The sequence below is a fragment of the Chamaea fasciata genome, unplaced genomic scaffold (assembly GCF_029207755.1).
Source record: "Chamaea fasciata isolate MVZ Bird 193981 ecotype frontalis unplaced genomic scaffold, bChaFas1.0.hap1 SCAF_14, whole genome shotgun sequence".
NCBI classification, from domain to species: domain Eukaryota; kingdom Metazoa; phylum Chordata; class Aves; order Passeriformes; family Sylviidae; genus Chamaea; species Chamaea fasciata.
Genome location: NW_027094099.1, coordinates 8,531,368 through 8,551,911, shown reverse-complemented (window position 1 = coordinate 8,551,911; position 20,544 = coordinate 8,531,368). Strand labels below are relative to the sequence as shown.

Below are 20,544 nucleotides of genomic sequence, written 5' to 3'. Positions count from 1 at the left end.
TGGAATTGCCTGACTTAATAAAATGGTGTAATTTTAAGGAGGAGGCCTGCATGCAGCCTGCTGTACCAAAGTGTCCTAGATCACTGATGATCTACCAAGGGGGAAGAATGACTTGTTCTGTTTTAAGTGTTTAATGACTTTTTGTCTTACAGAACTTCCAAAGTGTGTCACATAACCCATTTATTTCTAGCCTCAAAGTTGAACATCTTCTGTGACTTTCTTCCTCCACCTCCATTTGCCCTTTGTACTTTGCTGCCTCTGGTTTGAATTGGTCTCTGTTAATGGTCTGTTCTTTTCCAGTCTGTCTATTGTTTCACACAGAAATGCAGATCTTGGAGTATGATTTTTTCCTTTATTCCAAGTCCTCCTCGTAGTTTTCTTTGCTGATCAGAATGTACATGGTGCAAATCTTGCTCTAGTAAAGTCAGGTCCATCCAAGTGACCCCAAATGAGGTGATAACATGTTGCCTGTGCCCAGCCAGCTCTGCCTACCACCAAGTAAACTTTAACTCAAAAGGGATCTTGACACAACCATTTGTAAAAAGTTTCTAAGATGGCAACTTCTGCGTGGTTATCTGATAATAATGCTGATTGCAATTATATTTTAACATTTATTGGGAATTTTTTTAAGCCTACTAATCCAGAGAGTGAGTGCTTGTTGGAAAAAATGTGCTTGTGTTAAAAAGAATAAAAAAACTCTGCGTCCATTATGGCGAGGCAGTGTCTGACATTTCCACGAAATGAAGGTTCCCAGAAAATGAAGCTACCTGAGCTATTGGGTTGACAGGGAAAGTCAAATGTATCTGGGCTGTTTATGCTGAACATCAGCACTATGAAACTAAGCTGGAAGAGCAAGTGATTTGTAAAGGTTTTGCTTAACACCTGCAGAGAACTAGGCTGATTGGAAGAGGCAGCAGTTAAAGGAGACCCAAACTATTAAAAACTCTTGAGATCTGTGCCAGGAAAATTAAATTGTATTTCAGGGCTCAGAACACAGATAAGCAGGAATAAGCCAAGGAGGCCGCAGCAGTGTTTCTTGAACCTCCCGCATCCCCTTTTAATAAGTAGATTTTTTCCTTTAAACTCATCCCTATTCACATGCAAAATTCATCTTAGACTTTGGTAAGAAATATGGTCAGTCCTTAAAAAAAATGTATGCTAGGACACATTTCCCTTCTCCTGGGAGGACGTGTAAGTCAAGCAGTGAAACTGAGACAAAAGCCTGGAGCTGCCAAGTTACCTTGGGCAACCTTTTCAAACCGTCTCCAAATCTTTCTTCCCTTGCCAATCATAATGGGTGTGGACACTTAAAAAATACTTCATTCCCTTTCATGCCACAAGTAACAATTCACACACAGGACTGAAATATTACACTGGAATTTACTGTTTGATCTTTTTGAACTTGGATATAATAAATGAATCATCGCTGCAGTTCTAATTATTTTTTAATTGCTGGTCTTTATGACCTTTGAAATCCAGTTCTCTTCTTGTTCTGCATTTCACTGACAGTTAATATCTGCCAGTTATATACCAACCCATTTTAGAATGGGTTGCTATCATCTAGCACATCACCCACATGCTATGAAATTGCATTCTTGTAGGAAATATGGAAAAATTTGTCATAGAAATTCATAGTCTAATCAATAGGATATTGAAAATCTGAAAACAGATTAGCAATTTGCTGGGTTAGATAGGTACGAATTGCCACGTGACACACAATTCTGAGCAACTCTCATCTGAATTGTAATTCTATAAATAGTGAGGTTGAAGACAAGTAACATTCCTGCACCATGCTCTTCCTTGTTGCAAGATTTTCCTCTAGATTGAAGGATCTCATTCACTAAATCGTACCATGAACTACGCTCTTGGAATGGGAGAAAATAATTTGGAGGGGAAAATAAAAATGCGGTTCCTCACTTATGAATTAAGAACCCAGAAACTAGTGGCATTTCTGGGCTATGGGAGATTAATGAGTGAGCGTGCGCTACCCAAGTAAGGAAGCTTGCTGCTTACTGCAAACCTCCTCCGTGTTTGTTAAACTACTTTTCAAACAGTCCAGGCTGCTGCAGAGCAAACTCCATGGATGTGCAACTTCTCCACCTGACTGAATTGGCACTGGAGATATTGGAAAACAGTCCCAATGGACACAGATTATGGGCTCTCCAGGTGCTGTTTCAAGGATGTAATATAGAATTTTTCTTACTTCAGCACTCTAGAATCTGAGGATCAGCTTGCTCTTTTGTTTCTCATAATGAAAATACTTTGTATGGATGGAGGGGTTCTTTAATTAACTAAATAGCTCTGGATTTAGACATACAACCACTGCTGCTCCCACTGCTGCTCCTGCCTTTTTTTAAAGCCCTGAATCTCTTTTCCTTTAATTCAAGCAAAAACTCCTCTGTGGCTTGGCTCTGGTTGCCGTCCTAACATCACCTCTTCCAAATATGCACTCCTGCAGATTTTTCTTTATGGAGTGTATTTAAATACAGGCCTTCTGGAGCAGCAGTGCTGTAATCTTCCAGCTCTGTTTTGCTGGGTGGGCAGAAGAACTGCAGCTTTGTTTCCGACTTTTCTGTACTGTTGGCAGCCTGGTGAGCCCCCTATCAATTAGCAAGCATTGCAACATAAAGTGTCAGTTTAGTTACTGACTTCTGTATGCGTGCTGTTAGCACAATCCTGTACTACCAAAGGCTCAGGTCACCTCTCCTGGTAGTGGGGTCAGAATCAGAGCATCTGACTAATTGAAACAGAGGATGTTTGCTGCATAATTGAAGATAGTTTAAAAGTTACTTTAAAAACTTTGGAAAAGCTGAGTAGGGAGATCCTTGGATGTTGATATACGACTTGTTTATTAAAAAAAATAAAGTTACATGATCTAAAAGTGCAAGGGTCAATAGGATGCTTCTGTCCAAATGGCAGCAGAGCAATAGAGCCCTATTGCACATAACTTCTGTCCTAGTACTAGCTATAAATAACCTCTGTTTAACCAACAAAAATGAATATTAATTGTTTTATCAGTTTTGAGTCATCCGGCACTGAAAAGGCCCATGAGGAACTGCAGTAGGAAAACTGCACCCTGCCTTGACAGTTGTACCGAAAGTGGGTTAGTGGAAGCATAAGGCTCTTCTTGTACCGAGAGGCTTGGTGCTCTCGTGTTTCTCTCTCCTTGCTAAAGACTGCTGTACAAAAGTCTCAGGGGGGAAATGTCAAGTTTTCATTATTTTTCTTTATTTTGCTGTATTAGTTGTGGTTTTGGGGAAAAGCAGACTGTTAGTGACTCTTTTAAGGCAGATGCTATAGGAAGAGAGAAATGCTTTGTGGTATCTAGAGGTGACAGCAATGGCAAAGATTTGTAGATGCTTGTGGGGAGAAGACTCGGATTCGCCATGCCATTAAGACTGCGGAACATCTGAGCCCAAGTGTCACCTTCGGAGAAAGGAACTGCCCCCGCTGCGCCCGCCTGTTGCCTTCCCACCGTTTTTCTTTCTCTGCCGTGAGGGACGTTTAGTGACGGGCCAGATGAACGGGGCGCACCGGGGCGCTTCCCCGGCTGCCGCTGCTGGGGTCGGGCACATGGGCAGCCCCGGGGACAGCGCTCGTCCGGCGGGGCCCGCGCTGGGCCTCCCGCTGCTCTGCCCGCCGCAGGGGCCACCGGGGCGGGCACGGCCGCGGCCGCACTCCCTTCGCCGCACGCCGCTCCACCTGCCGCCTTTCCGCGCTGTTTGACTCAACCGCGCTCGGAGAACGTGAGCCCCTGGGGCCAGCGGGGCACAGCGCCGTGACTCAGGCCGACCGGCGAGGCGAGCGAGCGGGCGTGCGCGGCCCGCCGCACCGGGAACGGACAGGGTACGCCGCACGACCGCCGGCACCCCTCACCGACCCCCGGGCGCTGCTGCCGGCCCGGCCCGGCCCGGCCCGGCCCGCCCCCGTCCCCGAGGGCCGCCCGGGGCCGCCCCTGGCGGGCGGAGCCGCCGCCGCGCCGCCCCTCCCTGCCCTCCGCGCCGGGTTACATGGCGGCGGCTGCGGCAGCGGCAACTGCGGCGAGGCGGGCGGGCGCCGGGCGAGGGCCGGTGGCGGGGCCGCGGGGCTCGGCCGTGTGAGCAGCGCACCCCCGATGAGCCTGGGAAGGCCCGTGAGTGCCGGGGGCGGGGGGCGCGGGGGGTCTCGGCCGCCGCACGCGCGGGCCCGGCCCCGCCGCACAAAGGCGCTTTGTTCCTTCCATCCCGCCCGACGGCAGCGGCGCCCCCGGCCCGTTCTGTTCCGCCCCGCTCCCTCCGCCCGGGCCGGGCCGGGCCGGCCCCTCCGCACTGCGGCGGCCGCGGGGCCGAGCGGGGCGAGCGGGCGCTGACCGGGCGGGGGCGGCCGCGCGGGGGGCGCTGCCGGCGGCTGCGGCGCCGGGCCGGGGCCGCCCGTGCCGGGGGCGGCGGGCGGGCCTGAAGGGCGTTTGAAGGTAGGGCTGCTCCGCGGCGGGCCCGGGGCCGGGCTGCCCCCCGCCGCTCGGCGGCAGCGGGGCCCTCGGCACGGGCGGGGGAGGCTGCTCGGCCCGGGGGCGGCGGGAGGAAGGATGTCCTTTGCCGGGGGGGCCCGGCCTCCGCCGCCTGCGGAAGTTTTGCTGCTGCGTTCGGCGCAGTTCTGCGAGCCGGCAGATAGGGCACAGGTACCGCTCGCTCCCGCTGCCGGGCGCCCGCAGGCTCCGGGAACCTTTTGTGGGAAAAGTGACTTCATGCTCTTAATAAGTAGCTTGAAACACCCGACGGAAATGACTTGAAGAGACTGCCCGAGTTCGGGGATTCAGGGAACAGGTACCCTCGCCTGGGCATGCAGGATGCTCTCGCTTGGCGTCTGTAGATGTGTCTCTTTTTCTGGCTAATTCAGTGCCTTTTGGGATCAGCCTGACAATGGCTGTTAATTGTGGTGTGGAAAAAGAAACGGCGGTCGGCGTGTTGTCCTATGGCCAGTGCTGTTGCTAGCTAGCTTTTTATATAGATATATGTGTGTATGTGTATATATATAAAAATAACGTCGTCACAGGATTATGTGTTTATAAACCGGTTACAATTTCTGGAAAGCGGTGGCTTAAAATAGAGATGCATTTTGGTTTGGCAATTGCGTTCAGAAAATGTGTGCTCTAAAGCTAAAATGGAAACTTTCATTTCAGCCCTTTGCTCAAGCTCAGTCCTTGCTTGTGTGGTTGTTATTTCGAATTCACTCTTGACTGGTTACCTGTTCAGTGGAACTGCAGATGGTAGCAGGTCTGCAAAGGTGCAGAAGGCTGTGCTTAGCTGATGGTGGGCTTCTTTCTGGAGAATTTTCATTATTATTATCTAAAGGGAGAGCCAAACCATTTTTAAGCACGATACAAAAAAGTACATTCGGTTCTTGCGTGTTTTTACAGATCCTTCGGAAGATTTATAAACTAATAGTAACATTTGCTTACTGGTAGCACCGAGTTCCCTAAACAGTGTGGGGAGCAAGTAGGAGGCTTTAGAAAGCAGCAGTTTCGTGAGTTGGACGATGACTCACTCTGCCTACTGACTGCAACGTGGCTGATCTAAAAAAAAGTTCTTCTGTGCCCCGTATTTTTTTAGTCAAAGGGATAGTACTTAGCAGGTTGTATAATATGTCATTAGTCATTCTCGGTCTTTCTCCTGTGAGTAATAATTTGATCATTATATGGTCAGCATAATCAAATTAACTGGTATCTTTCAGTATTATTTGCATTTCTGACAGAGTAAACATCTCCTACCTGACGGTTTCAGTGTACATCCTGTTTCCTGAAAACTGAAAAATCCACGTGCGGGAGTTGAGCGTGTTTTGAAGGGGCTGCTTGCGCAATGCCTGGAGCCCGTCAAGTGTGGCGATCCATAACTAGGGATGATTTTAAAGCCCTTCTGTGGGTCATTTCTGTTACCCTCTCCCAAGAACTCACCCGTTTTCAAATCACAGTTGTAAACCACCTAAGAAGCAGGTATCTTTGTGTTTCCTCCTTAAACTTTGTGTGAAGAATGAGTAAAAGTATTACTTAAAAAAACCTGCCGTTTGTGGCAAGGTGACAGCCTAGATGAAAATGTCCGTGCCTGCATCAGTGGCCTTTTCAGTGCAAATTGGGATGATAAACCTCCCTTTTTTTATACTGTAGTCCATTATACATTTCAAATGGGTAGAACATGGGATTAAGTAATTTGTCCACAGATAAGAAGTTTGGAGCAGGATCAGGTCAAATGAAGGCTGTACTGGGTTGGTTGCTTATGTTGTCAGCATTTGTTTTCTTAGCTGAATCAGTCTGATTGTGGAGATCATTGCATGTTCTCTGAAAGCATTGTAATTACTGGACACCTAGTGAAAGGATAAGTGTAAACTTATGAATAAAAATGCATCATTTCAGAGATACAGAATGAAAATTTTAGGGCTCCTACTTTAGGAAGCAAGTGGGCCACAGTTCCCCTTCTCCCTGAAGCAGTCCTTTTGTTGCTGCATTCACTCATGGCAGTAGGGGGTAAGAGCTGAGCTATGGCAAAGAGATGGTAGATCTTAATCTTTGCTGCCGATGGGCATCGTTTTGAATCTGCTCCTGGGCTGTTTAATGGAGCTAGCTAAAAGAGAGGTTCCAGATGTGTCAGGCAGCTGGTGCAAACAGTTTCGGAATTGCTGCATGTTGAAGACATCAGCAGTGTGAAACAATGAGCCTAATTATGAGGCAGAATACAAGTGGTTGTAGATGGTCCCAAGGATGTAAAACACAGCTTAATGCAGAGTAATTGAACAGAGGCCTTGGACCTCGAGTTAATGTGAAATTTGAAGTATTGGTACAAAAATTATTTTTTGTAACAACTTGGGGGGGGATGTTGGAATGAGAGGTGAATGGGGTGATGTAAACTGCTGTACAGGCAGCAGCTGAGGATGAGTGAACCTGAAAGTAGTATATGTGAGTGAGAAAATACTTACAAGTTTAAAAATGTTAAAAATCAGGAGGCTAGACTGTGTGAACAGAGTTGGATAGTTGCTGATGCTGTCCTCTTTAGGATAAATTTTACTTTTGTTCTTTAAATAAATTCATGGACATTTTAAAAGGGGTCCTCACTCTAATGTCTTAATATTGGTAAAAATTCGAGATAGTTTGGGGGAAAGTAGTAGTGTTACCTCATTGTGTTCGTACTGAGGCTATAATAACCCTTGTAAAACACCGTTTAAAATTAGGACTGTTGCCAATGCACAAAGAAAGGAATCTGAAGTTCCATGTGCTGGGTGGAGAAAGCTCTGAAGATCACCCTTGTGGCAGGGGATACCACATCAGTAGAGGGCAGCTCAGTGCTTTTTGGTCAGAAATACTACATTTGATGATCTTTATTTAAAAAGAAAAACTGAGCAGAGGATAGCATAGTTTCCTTCTTCCCTGTGTTTGTCGTGTTCTGCCCACATACCTGGGGGCAGGTGGTGTGTGGCAGGAGGGAGTGAGCGAGCCAGGGCACTGGGGCTGTGTCTTGATGACAGTCAGGCATGAGCTGAAGGAAGGGTAATATTTAAATGTGTTGAAACAGTCTGGTTTCTCATTGCCAGTGTGCCTTTCTTTCCTTTTTTTCCCCCTTTTATTCTATACAATTCTGATAACTTTAGTGAATTGAGGCCATTATTTAAAATATGTTAATAACTTGTCAGCTGCTCTTGCTGTTCTGTTAGGAGAGAGGAGACTTGTTTTGCTTGCTCCCAGTTGTCCCACTGAAAGGCTAGCACTGTTTTAAAGGAAAACATTCTTATCATTAACTCTGAAGAGCTGGGATAGTGTGGAGACCTTTACATTTGGGTAGAGAGATGAAATGTGTTAATCTAAGATTGAACAGGAGGCCCTTAGTGGTTTGATGTGACCTATACATGTTGGGGAAGAGCATTCAAGTGACTTGTAGTGGAATTGCCCGAAGCTTACCACACTGTGTAGCATACACCTCTGACTCTTCCCTTTGTGATGTTTTTGAGCTTTTAAAAGAAGCGAGGATGTTGTACAAAAATGCACCATGTGGTCTTTATGACTGCATTCTGCTGTTGCTGATGGGAACTTATTGAGAAAATTGCCAGTTTGGTTTTTCATAAATAGTAGGTGAATTCATTACACTATTAAAAAATAAATGATGTCTGAAAGAGCCCATATGTTAGGAGAAATGGTTGTAGAACATACCAGTTACTCTGTAAAATGTGCTTGCTACTAGTTTTTCTTTGTCATCCAGGTTGGTTAAGTGTAGAAATAATTGATAAAGTAATAATATTTGTCTGATATGTAGGAATTACCCCTATGATTCCTGTAACAATGGGTGTATAGAGGCAAAGTTGTTATTTGAGAAGTTGGTAAATTTTATCCAAAATCACAAGGATTAAAGCTTTATAAGTGGCATTGGATGTGTGCTGGATATTCAGTAAATACTGTGAGTGTACAAGCCTTGCCCTTTTCATGTGACCAGTACCTAGTTCCCTCTTATTATGGTGAAATAGTTAAACCTGATTTTGTCTTCAAATATAAGTTTAGTGAAAAGAATTATTCCAAAATTTGCTGATGGATGCTATGGATCCTGTTGCTTCTGGCTTGTACCTTAACAGCTCTGTTGGAGAATTACCAAGTTTGTTTTGTTAGTCTCTTTATTAAGACTCAGGAGGATTTTTTGTTGTGTGCCATAAATTCAGTAGATTGCATCAAAAATGTCCACAGTACATGTTTTAGAAGTGGTGGTTGGTCATTATTGCTTTCCTTCACAAGTGTGAAAAGTACATATAATTTCTAATCAGTTTAGCTTTTTTGATGGTTTATTATTTTTGTAACCGGGCAGTAAATAAGTTGTATATTTAGGACAACTCAGTGAGTTGGGGGCGGAGGAAGACTTTTGTATGTGCTGGGGTACTGATGGATTTTTCTCTGCTTTTCAGGTTGCCACGGAGTAAAATGGATGGTAGCTTTGACTGTGATTGTGGTGAGCTGGAGCCACCTGATCATTAACAGAAGGCATCTTTTGTAAATCAAGAGCTGCCAGTTTCCCATTTAACTAGACTGTAAACAAAGAAGAGAAAAAGGAGGAAGAAGGAAAAAAAAAAATAGTGCTTACCAGCACCATAGAATGACGCTGCTCAGGACCAGTCCAACACTGAATGTATCTGCACTGTGAGGAGGAGGATGTTAATAGAAGCCTATTATGTGCATATTTATTCACATTTTTGTTAAATGTTAACCAGATTAGCACAGTAGAGCTGAGTGCATAGTATGTCATTTCATTCCGTTTGAGTTTCTTGTGAGTATTTTCTTTAATGTCTGCAGAAATGCTGCACCTTTCTTGAACTATGAATGCTGCAATCTTTCTATCTTATGCTCGGTTTGAGTTCTAGAGCTTACGGGCTCTAAATTCAAGGGGACACAACAGGCCTGGTTGGCTCATAATGAAATGAGAGTGTCAAGAAACCATCTTGCAGTCAAAGCCAAGTGTTTCTTCTCCCTTTCTCTAAGACCTTTCCTTCAGATACCAGTGGAAGTGTCTCCGTGTGTTTACAGAAGCTTACTAGTTTGAGGAAAAACGTCAAGAATTTTAAAATGGCAGAAAAATTTGAAAGTCTCATGAACATTCATGGTTTTGATCTGGGCTCTCGATATATGGACTTAAAACCACTGGGCTGTGGTGGAAATGGCTTAGTTTTTTCTGCTGTCGATAATGACTGTGACAAAAGAGTGGCTGTCAAGAAAATTGTCCTTACAGATCCCCAGAGTGTTAAACATGCTCTACGTGAGATCAAAATTATTAGAAGACTTGACCACGATAACATTGTCAAAGTATTTGAAATTCTTGGTCCCAGTGGAAGCCAGTTAACAGATGATGTGGGCTCCCTGACAGAATTGAACTGTGTTTATATTGTCCAGGAATACATGGAGACAGATCTGGCTAATTTGCTAGAGCAAGGCCCTTTACTAGAAGATCACGCCAGACTTTTCATGTACCAGCTGCTACGTGGGCTCAAGTATATTCACTCTGCAAATGTTCTGCATAGAGATCTCAAACCAGCTAATCTTTTCATTAATACTGAAGACTTGGTGCTGAAGATTGGTGACTTTGGTCTTGCACGAATCATGGATCCTCATTATTCCCACAAGGTATGCAGAGCGGGAATATCTAAGTGATACATTGACAACTGTGCCTTCTTAAAATAGCTTCTCCCTTTTGCACAGGTAGATAGGCTGTGGAAGGCCTCCTTAGCATGGTTTGTCTCAGATAGGACTACTGCAAGCATAAAATAATGTTTTTTGGGCAACATTTAATTATATTTAATTATAGAAGCCTTAGATAAGATTATAAGTAGTGCATTTGTAGTGCAAGTGTGGCTACTTTGGGGGATTGGTTTAGAGATACTGTCTTCCTGGTCTAGATGTTTCACAAGAGAGTTCAGTTATCATCTCTGCATTTATTTGGCATCTGGGAATGAGAAAGTTTTGCTGCAGTGCCTCATTTGACTAATAAATAGTGTCATATTTCTGTATGGTTGCTGTTGTTACTCATAAAGATACTGGTAATGGTAGAAAGAAGGTTTAGTAGAGTGCACACAATATAATCCCTGGGACTTTGAGACTAAAAAAACCTTGTTAGTAGTGCATTAAAAAATAAGAAATTTAAAAAACATAAGTCTTAAAAACCTAATTAATTGTTTTAATTATTTCATTAGGGCCATCTTTCTGAAGGATTGGTTACTAAATGGTACAGATCGCCCCGGCTTTTGCTTTCTCCTAACAACTACACTAAAGCCATTGACATGTGGGCTGCAGGTTGCATCTTTGCTGAAATGCTGACTGGGAAAACCCTCTTTGCAGGTGGGTAGAAAAAAAAATCAGTGTGTATATTTGTAAAAGGAGTGGTACTGCTTAATTATCTTCCTCAGGAAAGATTGGTTCTCGTGGCTAACGTCAGTAGTCATTGACTACCAGGATATGCTGCACTGTTATGCACTTATATGAACTATAAATTCGTGTATCTGCAAAGCAGAAGACATTTCAGTTTCATTATTTGTATTGGAGTGTATTTAGATAAATATCATAATTTAATGTAGGAGTCGTACATGGTAAATCTGTAATTTTATTAAGCTGAATTTATTGGTTACCTAAGAAGTGTTCTGATACATGTGTGAATTGGTGTAGCCAGGGAGTATTTGAAGATTATGAATACCCTGAGTACCATATGCATAAAGATTTTTTTTTTTAATGTAGTCAACCTAATAGCTTCTTGCTTCTCTATATTTTAAAATACAAAGCCCTGGGGGCACAGATTTAAAGGTGTAAAATTTAATGCAACCTAAGTTGCAAGGAAATGTGCAATCTTCAGCTGTTTCAGGTAAGATAGGAAGCGATGCTCTGGTCTCATTGGGTGCATCTATATTAGAGCTTTCGTTAGAATCAGGAGCAGATTTTTGGAGCCAATCTCTTGATGGTGATCCTGTACTATGTTGCTGACCTAGCTCAGAGCACAAACTAGAGCATTTTAGATCAAGCAAAACTGTCATTTGCACTGTAGGAGATTACCACCTGCTGACAAGCGCTTGGTCCATGGGAGCAGATGAGTAAACTACTGAAATACCTCTGAAATGCTGATTTTTGTGCACCCTGGGGCCTCAGCAGCAGCCGTCTCGTTCAAGCTCCCTCTTGGATTTGCTCCTATGGGCCAGAATTACAGGAGTAATACAGATAAAACCTCTGAGAGCTAAGCTTGCATTTTAAAGTTCACATTCCTTTAGACACATGTGGACTGAAAGCACGCTTCTGCTGTCATTCTTAGCTCTGCATGAAAAGGCAATGGAATTGAGACCTTCTTCCCATTAAGTAGCTAATGGAGAATTGTCACTTGAAAGCATTATTTGTTACAAATCAGTGATTAATATGTGCAAAGGTTTCTCTTAACATGCAGTGAGTTTTTCACTCTTTCAGTTACTAACTACTGGAGTAATGTCCCCAGAGTATTAAATGCTTGGCTGATACAAGATTTATTAGGTTCCCATTGCACCAAGTACTTCTGCTGGCAAATAATAGGAGAGAGTCTGCAGATTTCATCATAGATTAATCACAATGCCAGCATTTTGGCTTTTTTTCTTTGAGTAGCATTGGTATTTGTCACAATTTTTATTGGCCCAATAGCTGTGCAGAGAGTTAGAATTCTGTTAAAAAACTTGGTCTTAGTCACCAAAATCCTAAATTTGTAGGCTTGTTTATATGCCTTAATTGTATTGAGTAGATACCTAGAAAAGTATTTTAGATATAAATGTGCCCCACCGAAAATTTAGCACTGCCACGGATTTCTCTTCTAATGAAAAATGGATTTCTTGACATCATGCATTTGGAAAAGGAAGGTGGTTGAAGATATGATTATTCTGCCCTGAGACTCTGAAAAAACTCTTTTGCAGAGTTGTTGGAAGGGATTGATTTGGTTAATTGCAACTTCCTGTCTACTTCTGAACTATCCCTTAGGAATCCTGCTGTTCAGAAAGCTGATGAGAATGGGACGGAAGAATGCAGATGAATATTGCAGAATACCTGGAACAAGTGAGGGAAGGGAGATTGAGGCAAAGGAATTCAGGAGCTTTTCCAAACAACTTCTCTGCTTCTTTGTTCTAAATGAATATTTTGCAATGTTTCTCTCACTGACAGTGGACAGAAGGCTGATATATTTTCAGGATGGTACTAATTACACAGTAGAATCTGTTTTCCAGCAAATTACAAGCAATATGACATCTGATAGATCATATTAAGTAATTTGTTGTAGTCTCAAGTAGAACAAAACAGCACTTTCAGTCCAGTAAAGAAGTTAACATGAGGCAGGACTGATTCATTTGGGGAACTGTCAGATTTTCTGCAGTGACTTTGCCTCAGTTTTTCAAGTCCCCTGGCAGGTGTGTGGCAGGATGTCCAGTGCAGAGTGCTGTGCAGGCACTGAAATAAACTGAGGGTGTGGAGGTTTGGAGATGCTACAGTCTCTTGCTGGCCCCATTTATTTTTGTATTTATTGTCACATACGTCAGTATTGCTTGTGATTGCCCAGAGCTGCTTGGTGAAGGAAGGAAACACTGGCATGCAAATACTCCTATATAATTTCATCTGCTAGTTGGATCTCTAGGATACTACATCCTTCTTGGAGCTGAACAACAAGCTGTCGACAAGTTGTATTTCTGGATACTCTAGTACTGAATATAGATGCTGTTCATTATTCAAAATTGACCTGCTCTATAGGCCCTTATTGTTCTTCCCCAGGGGAAACTTCAGGTAGTGCTAAAAGAGTACCATAATTCCAATCATAATACAGTACTTTTTTCAAAAAGAGTATCACTCTATGTAACCAACAGGTGATTTTTGCCTTGCACTTGACAGTTAATGCAGGGTTTCAGAGTAGAATATTAATTCAAATGGTTGTGGCCTGCAAAATGTCTTTCTGAGCTAAACTACTACTGTTTTTATTAGTAAGGGATGTATAATTCAAAGTGAGGTCAAATACTGGATTAAAGAGGTGGATCAGCTGAAAGGGGAGGATTGCAGTATAGAGTGTATAATAAAAAGATATTGCTGTAGAGTACTTCATCCATGGTGAAAACACCCTTACAAAAGCTCAAGGGTAGGTCTCTTTATCTGTGAGTAGAAGCTCTGTAATTCTTCATATGCCATGGCATTTCTTGAGAGCTCTTCAGATTTATTATCATTTAAATTCAGAACTTCAGCCTTTCCTCTGTTGCAGGAGATTATAATCTTTTACTGGAAGTAGCTGCTCAGAGCACAAAATTTTGATACGTCTTTCATATACAGAGATCAGAGATGTTTAAAGTTGAAATGGCAGCTTGTCTTCTCTTTTGGTGCTCAGGTGCACATGAACTTGAACAGATGCAGTTGATCCTAGAATCAATTCCTGTTGTACATGAGGAGGACCGTCAGGAGCTTCTCAATGTAATTCCAGTTTACATTAGAAATGATATGACTGAGCCACACAAACCTTTAACTCAGCTGCTTCCAGGCATCAGTCCTGAAGGTAAGTAATGAAAAAAAACCACCTTAATTCAATGTTTTGATGTTTCTAATTCATCAAGTAGTATGTAGCGTTGAGGTGCAGGTGTGTGATTGGTTAAAAGCAAGTTTCACTTAAAAGAGTATGTGTTCTCTGAAGAAAGATTGTCTTCTGCTGTAGTAAAAGAAAAAAAAATTACTTCCATGATGGCTGCTTGGTTATCTTTAGAGTAGAATTGTGAATCTCTGCTGGACCTATTTGCACTGGAATTGCTTTGTTTTGAGACACTGGCCTTTTAAATACAAGGGAACATTGGAACGGAGTCAGTATAGAAGGACTGTCTTTCAAATGTTTTTAAGACTCCCTCAGCCAAAGTAACAACAGTGTTTCCTGTTAGCCATTGGTGGATACTGATTCAGCTTGAAGCTTTCTGTCTCTTGCTGTTTTTTTATGCTCTAAGTTAAATTATGGTTGATCTTAGATTTGACTTCTCTCTCTTTCTGATGGCTACGGGATGCATATTTGGCACTGTACTGTCAGTAGCTGATACTTCACAGGCAGCTACTTTGAAACAATTAGAGAGCTCTAGAGCAAAGCACTGCACCTTAATGTTAAGTCTGAATGTCAGAAATTTCCCATGTAATGGTAGTTTATATTCTACAGCACTGGACTTTCTGGAGCAAATTTTGACATTTAGTCCCATGGATCGATTGACAGCAGAAGAAGCTTTGTCCCATCCTTACATGAGCATTTATTCCTTTCCAACGGATGAGCCTATTTCGAGTCATCCTTTTCACATTGAAGATGAGGTTGATGATATTCTGCTAATGGATGAAAGTCACAGCCATATTTATAATTGGGAAAGGTAAATTTATCACTTACTGTGGTAACTGGATGGTTTTGTGCTTGAAGTGACATTGCTTCATGGGCACTATTTCCTTTTCTGTTTCTCTTCTTCTTGAGTTGACCTGAGAATAAAATTTTGCCTTATAGCATTATCATTCGATTTATAATCCATTAGATGTGACCTGGATATACTTATGGATTCCTGAGTTGCACTCAGGACTCTAGAATCTAAAGTTAGTATTTCCATTATTTTTTTCTTCCCCAAAATACTTCTCTGAAAAAGACTTTGTGTAAGGAGAGTTTTAATTATAATTATCTTGTCTAATGCTTAGTGAATATTATAGTAAAGAGATTTCACAGTAGTCATCTTAAGTCAATTAAACACACTTTAGAAAGACTTCTGTAAATGGAGTGAGCTGTTGTACATAATTCTGTTTCTTTATGCTAGATTAAATTAAAAACCTGGAAGAGGTACCCACCTGGATTAAGGAAAAGCTCTGTGTTGAATTGTCATTATTTGTAAGGGATATTTCTAAACTGACCTGTCTGTCTTGGGAGCTACAAGACTGTGTTTAGCTGCTAACACTTAGGAAATTGTTTTGCAGATACCATGAAAGTCAGTTTTCCGACCATGACTGGCCTATCCATAATAACTATGAAGCTGATGAAGTTCAGCGTGATCCAAGGGCTCTTTCTGATGTTACTGATGAAGAAGAAGTGCAAGTGGATCCTCGCAAATATTTGGATGGAGATCGCGAAAAGTACCTGGAGGATCCTGCCTTTGACACCCACTTCTCTACTGAGCCTTGCTGGCAGTATTCAGATCACCACGAAAACAAGTATTGTGATCTGGAATGTAGTCACACTTGTAATTACAAAATGAGGTCATCTTCATACCTAGATAATTTAGTTTGGCGAGACAGTGAAGTTAACCATTACTATGAGCCCAAGCTTATTATAGATCTTTCAAACTGGAAGGAACAAAGCAAAGAAAAGTCTGACAAGAAAGGCAAGTCTAAATGTGAAAAGAATGGGTTGGTGAAAGCTCAGATAGCACTTGAGGAAGCATCACAGCAACTTGTTGAAAAAGAAAGGGAGAAGAATCAGGGGTTTGACTTTGATTCTTTTATAGCAGAAACCATCCAGCTTAGTTTACAACATGAGTCTACTGATGTTGATAAATTAAACGACTTGAATAGTTCAGTGTCTCAGATAGAGTTGAAAGGAATAATTTCGAAGTCAGTGAGCAGAGAGAAGCAGGAGAAAGGCATGGCCAATTTGGCACAGTTAGAAGCTCTGTACCAAACTTCTTGGGACAGTCAGTTTGTCAGTGGTGGGGAGGGGTGCTTCCTCATAGACCAGTTCTGTTGCGAAGTAAGGAAAGATGAACAAGTTGAAAAAGAAAATACTTACACCAGTTATTTAGACAAATTTTTTAGTAAGAAAGAAGATGCTGAAATGCTAGAACCTGAGCCAGTAGAAGAGGGGAAGCTTGGGGAGAAGGAAAGAGAAGAGAGCTTTCTCAGTAACAGTGGGGAACTCCTCTTCAACAAGCAGCTTGAGGCTATAGGTATTCCTCAGTTTCACAGTCCTGTTGGTTCGCCTCTCAAGTCCATCCAGGCCACGCTAACGCCTTCTGCTATGAAATCATCTCCCCAGATTCCCCACAAAACCTACAGCAGCATTCTGAAACATCTAAACTAAAACACTCAGCAGACGTTTCTTTTATATTCATGAGATGTGTTTGTCTTTTTTTATTACTAGTGTAAGTAATTTTTTTACTTGAATCAGATGGTGTAATTTTGGTATGGATTTCATTAGTTTTCTGTTTACCATTGTTTTTACAATCCAGAATTACTTTCTATACATGAGTTAGTTTTGTTTTTAAACTGGCATGTCGTTTGCACACAAAATTAAAGAATAGAGCAAAATAATGCAAAATGCAGGAGGTAACAAAAAAATGCACTAAACCAAGTAAAAAAAACATTCTCTCAGTAAAACAGTGTCCATGTTTTGCAGAAAAAGAACCTTGCCTTGAAATTTACACAGTGAGACTGTACATAATTGCATGAGAATATCTATTTTTCCCAAAACATTTTTTTCATTCATGCGTATTTTAGAGTTTTTCATACTCTACACATTTCTTAGACACATGATACCAGCAGCAACTGAAATGAATGCAGAATTTGGTACGCATGTGTTATCTACCTCAAGGTAACAGCAGTATGTGGCAAAACATTAACCACCCATAGTGCTTCTCATTATGCACTTCTGTTTAGCCAGCATTATTGTAGTAGCTATTCCTATTGAAAATCATTCAATATTTATAAATGTTCTGGTATGCATTCTTTATAGTGAAGTGTTAATATGCAGCACTTTTATTTATTTTAGCAAATAAGTATATTTCTGTAATTATAGAAAGTCAATTTTTGAGTTACTTTTCAGATAAAAGTTTTTGTTTAGCACTATGGTTTTATTGCCTACATAGCTGGATATATATTAACATCGGCTTATTCTGAGGCTATCCAATACATTTTTATTTTTATTTTTTAGTTTTCATTTCAAGTAAAGCACTCACTGTGTATAGGAATTTGTAATTGGAGGTGCTTGATCTCTACAAAAGAAATTAGGAATTGCTTTATTATCAAATGCTCCTAGAAGTCTTAATTGTGTTCATTTTTTAAAGATTTTGTAATGTTAGTTGTGTGCATGGAAATAATTAAGGTACAACATTACTGTAGGTTAAAGTTCTATATGGTGAGACATTTTGTTTTTACTGTATGTTTTTACTGAATGATTCCTGTCCCACTCCCACCCCCCCTCAAAAGCAAGCATGAATAAAATTAGGTTAAATATAGCATGTAGCATCTCGGTCTTTTGAAAATTTGTTTTACCTTCTGATTTTTTGAAATACTGGATGTATCATTGGCTCCCCTGTTTAAAACTAAAAACAAATAAAAACATGGCCAGCAAAATAAGGCTGTTTGTGATGATTTGTACACACCCTGCCAGATGAAGAGCAGCTGCTGTGCTGCAGCTGGGGGAGTTGTGAGGGTCACTGCCTAACACCGGGTGCCCATGGAAGCATGAGAAACTCTCCCTGGAAGAGCCACTGCTGGGGATGCAGCATCCTGGAAGGAGATCCCAAGGGTTTCCTTCTGTCCTGGTGCCTGCAGCCTGTACCCAGGGAACTCCCGTGTAGTGGTGTGGCGATGAAAGCACAGCAGTGTCCATAACCATTTCTGTTCAAAAAAACCACTTGACTTTGAGAGTATAAGTGACCAAAGTTAGTGTTTTATCAGTGTTTTAGAGAGATTAATGCTAAAGGAAAAGCTGCTGCGAGTACCTTCACGTTGCTGGCAGCCTGCAGTGAAGGTGAGCATGCAGGTTCCTCAGCCAGGAGCCTGGCTGGAGCACTTCCACAAGGAGATTTTGGGAGCTCTTGTGGGATGTTTCAAAATGTGCAGGTCAGGTCTCTGTCGCAGCAAGCCCTAGAACAGTATGTATTTCTCTTCCAGTTCCTCCCACCACAGCTATTCCAGAGGGAGATAATTAACTGCACAATAAAGCTACATCTCCTGGCAAACTCCTCCAGCTTTTCCTAAGACAGGGTTTTAGTTCCTCCAGATTCTTCCATCCCTGCTCCTCTGGCAGCTAGCACAGCTGCTACTGGCCTAAAACAAGGATGTGTCCCTTCAGTGTGGCACAGGGTGGTCCCCTGGAGAGGGGACAGGGAGTGTGTCCTTGGGTGTGTGTGTCCCTGGGTGTTCCTGCAGCTGCAGCAGTGGGGTGTGGGCTGTAGGAGGGAGGTGACCAGCTGCCCTCTCTGGGCAAGGCACTGTTCTCAAGGGCTGTGGAGGCTTTTGTTGAGATTGGAGGAAAGCAGTGGGTGGGAAGATGTGGGTGGAAGAATGGGAAACAAAATTCAGCTTAAAAACACATCTTGTACAAATGAAGTATCTTTTTTGCTTCCTTTTTGCCTTTTTTTTTTAAGAACACATGAAACTATACCTAAGAAGCCTGTAAGGGTACAAAGGGAACATTTTGCACTAAAAGGAAGGGGAGAGTCAAGTGTTGAGCCTAAAGCCAGCATGGTGCTTCATTACCTTTGTCTTCTACCTGTGCTGAGGAGGCAACGCTGTGCAGGCTGTGCTGCCTGCTTGGGTGCAAACCCTGCTGTCACAACAGGCTCCGTCCATGGGTCACTGTAGGGTGCAGCTGGGCAGTTGGGGTTATTAAAGTAGAAGGAATTCCCTATGGGGAGACAAAAGTGTTTTGTAAGGACCATGCAAAGTGAAAGCAGTGGTAGAAAGTGAAGGTACTCTGGGTGTGGTGCTGGGTTCTCCCTTGGCAAACTGCAAGAGTGCTGGAAGAACAGCCTGCAGAAAGTGCAGGGCATCACAGGTTGTTCTCATGGGGTGGAAGATGGTTCCTGCCCTGTGCTCATCAGCCTGCCTATCCCTGCAGGAAAAAATAGGTCAGTTACATGTGTAGCCCTTTGGCTGTGACCTAGCAACAGCATTGTCTTTAAAAACAAAATATGGAAGAGGCTTGAATTATGAACCAGATAAAAGGACCACTGTTTGACGCCAAGGTGCTTTGCCAAGTACAATGGAACACCCTTATTTAACTAAAAAGCAAATAAGAAATGAGAACATTAACCATCTTTTAAAAGTACTCTTTCTTCTCCAAGTGGCCTTTGGTTAAAAGGCAGCATTTTAAAGTATATTTAACAAGAGCTTCAGCTAGAAGAGGTGATGTTTACAACAGACCAGGACAGAGCCTTTTACACGTCCTGTCATCACGTGAGATCTAATAATTGCTGAACAGTTTATACTGATCAAGAGTTCTCAGTCCTGGTCCGTTAGCCTTCTCAGAGTTGTATTTAATTTTAATTAAATCATAATTGCTATATATAATCTTGGCTATTATAAGCCTTTGCCCATGCTGCTAGTAGTGGTGTGATAACACAGTGAGTAGCACAGCTTAGCTGGTCTTTTTCTGTGAGCAGAGCTGGTCTGCTGGGGCTCTAGGCTGGGTGTGGGGTTCTGTGAACCAGCTGGGCACTGGGGCAGGCCCTGCTGCTGCTGCCCCTCCCTGCCATGCTCAGCAGGGCACCTGGACCTGCAGCAAAGGGTTTGCTGCCTACAGCAAAAAATCTGTGCCTTGTTGTATTTTGTTTTCCTGTCACCTTGCTATTGCCTTTTCTGTGCTGCAGAAGCTCTTAGAGCCATGCCTGCTGCATCCTTTTAAAGCCTTGCCAAGTTCCCACTTTGGTCCAGCTGATTGCCTGGAGGCACTGGTTTATCAACAGGTTTTTAATGCCTTTTTACAGGCATCCACCAGAGAAGGGATTTTTCTACATGGAGCTAATGTTGCTATTTTTTTCTGTCCCCTTCTAACCTCTGTGATAGTCAGGGATGTAGGAGTTTTTCCACATGTGGACTTTCATTCCCTACTCTACACTTGTGTATAGTGCAAACCCCAGAGAACCCCAAGGAATTCAGTGGCACATTGCGGTGCAATTATTGCTGGATATCAAGAGTAAAGCCATCCTTGAGCTAAATCTGCTCCCACAAGTCTTCTTTTCTTGATTTATACTCACGTTTCCTGCTGCTGAGATCTGAAAGTGCTTGTCAAGCCTTCAGCTGGGTTTTACATGTAATTAAACAGTAACCTGTCTTTGTTCTACCAAAGATGC

The 20,544-nt window shown here is 42.5% G+C and overlaps 1 protein-coding gene across 6 annotated transcripts in view; it reads left to right on the top strand.

Annotated features, from left to right (window-relative positions):
• Window positions 1–17,821, top strand: part of MAPK6 (mitogen-activated protein kinase 6) — a 28,207-nt gene extending 10,386 nt beyond the window's left edge. For 2 of the 6 annotated variants that reach the window (XM_066195895.1, XM_066195897.1), the window contains exons 2-6: window positions 8,911–10,120; window positions 10,687–10,831; window positions 13,857–14,021; window positions 14,661–14,862; window positions 15,449–17,821. In XM_066195895.1, the coding sequence (XP_066051992.1) occupies window positions 9,566–10,120; window positions 10,687–10,831; window positions 13,857–14,021; window positions 14,661–14,862; window positions 15,449–16,547 (2,166 nt within the window). In that variant the 5' untranslated portion in view covers window positions 8,911–9,565 and the 3' untranslated portion in view covers window positions 16,548–17,821. Of the gene's footprint in view, window positions 1–3,988; window positions 4,133–4,405; window positions 4,451–4,598; window positions 4,658–4,682; window positions 4,803–8,910; window positions 10,121–10,686; window positions 10,832–13,856; window positions 14,022–14,660; window positions 14,863–15,448 lie in introns of those variants that run through there. The other 4 variants (XM_066195893.1, XM_066195896.1, XM_066195898.1 and 1 more) reach the window with 4 other exon arrangements.
• Window positions 17,822–20,544: the final 2,723 nt, after the last annotated feature.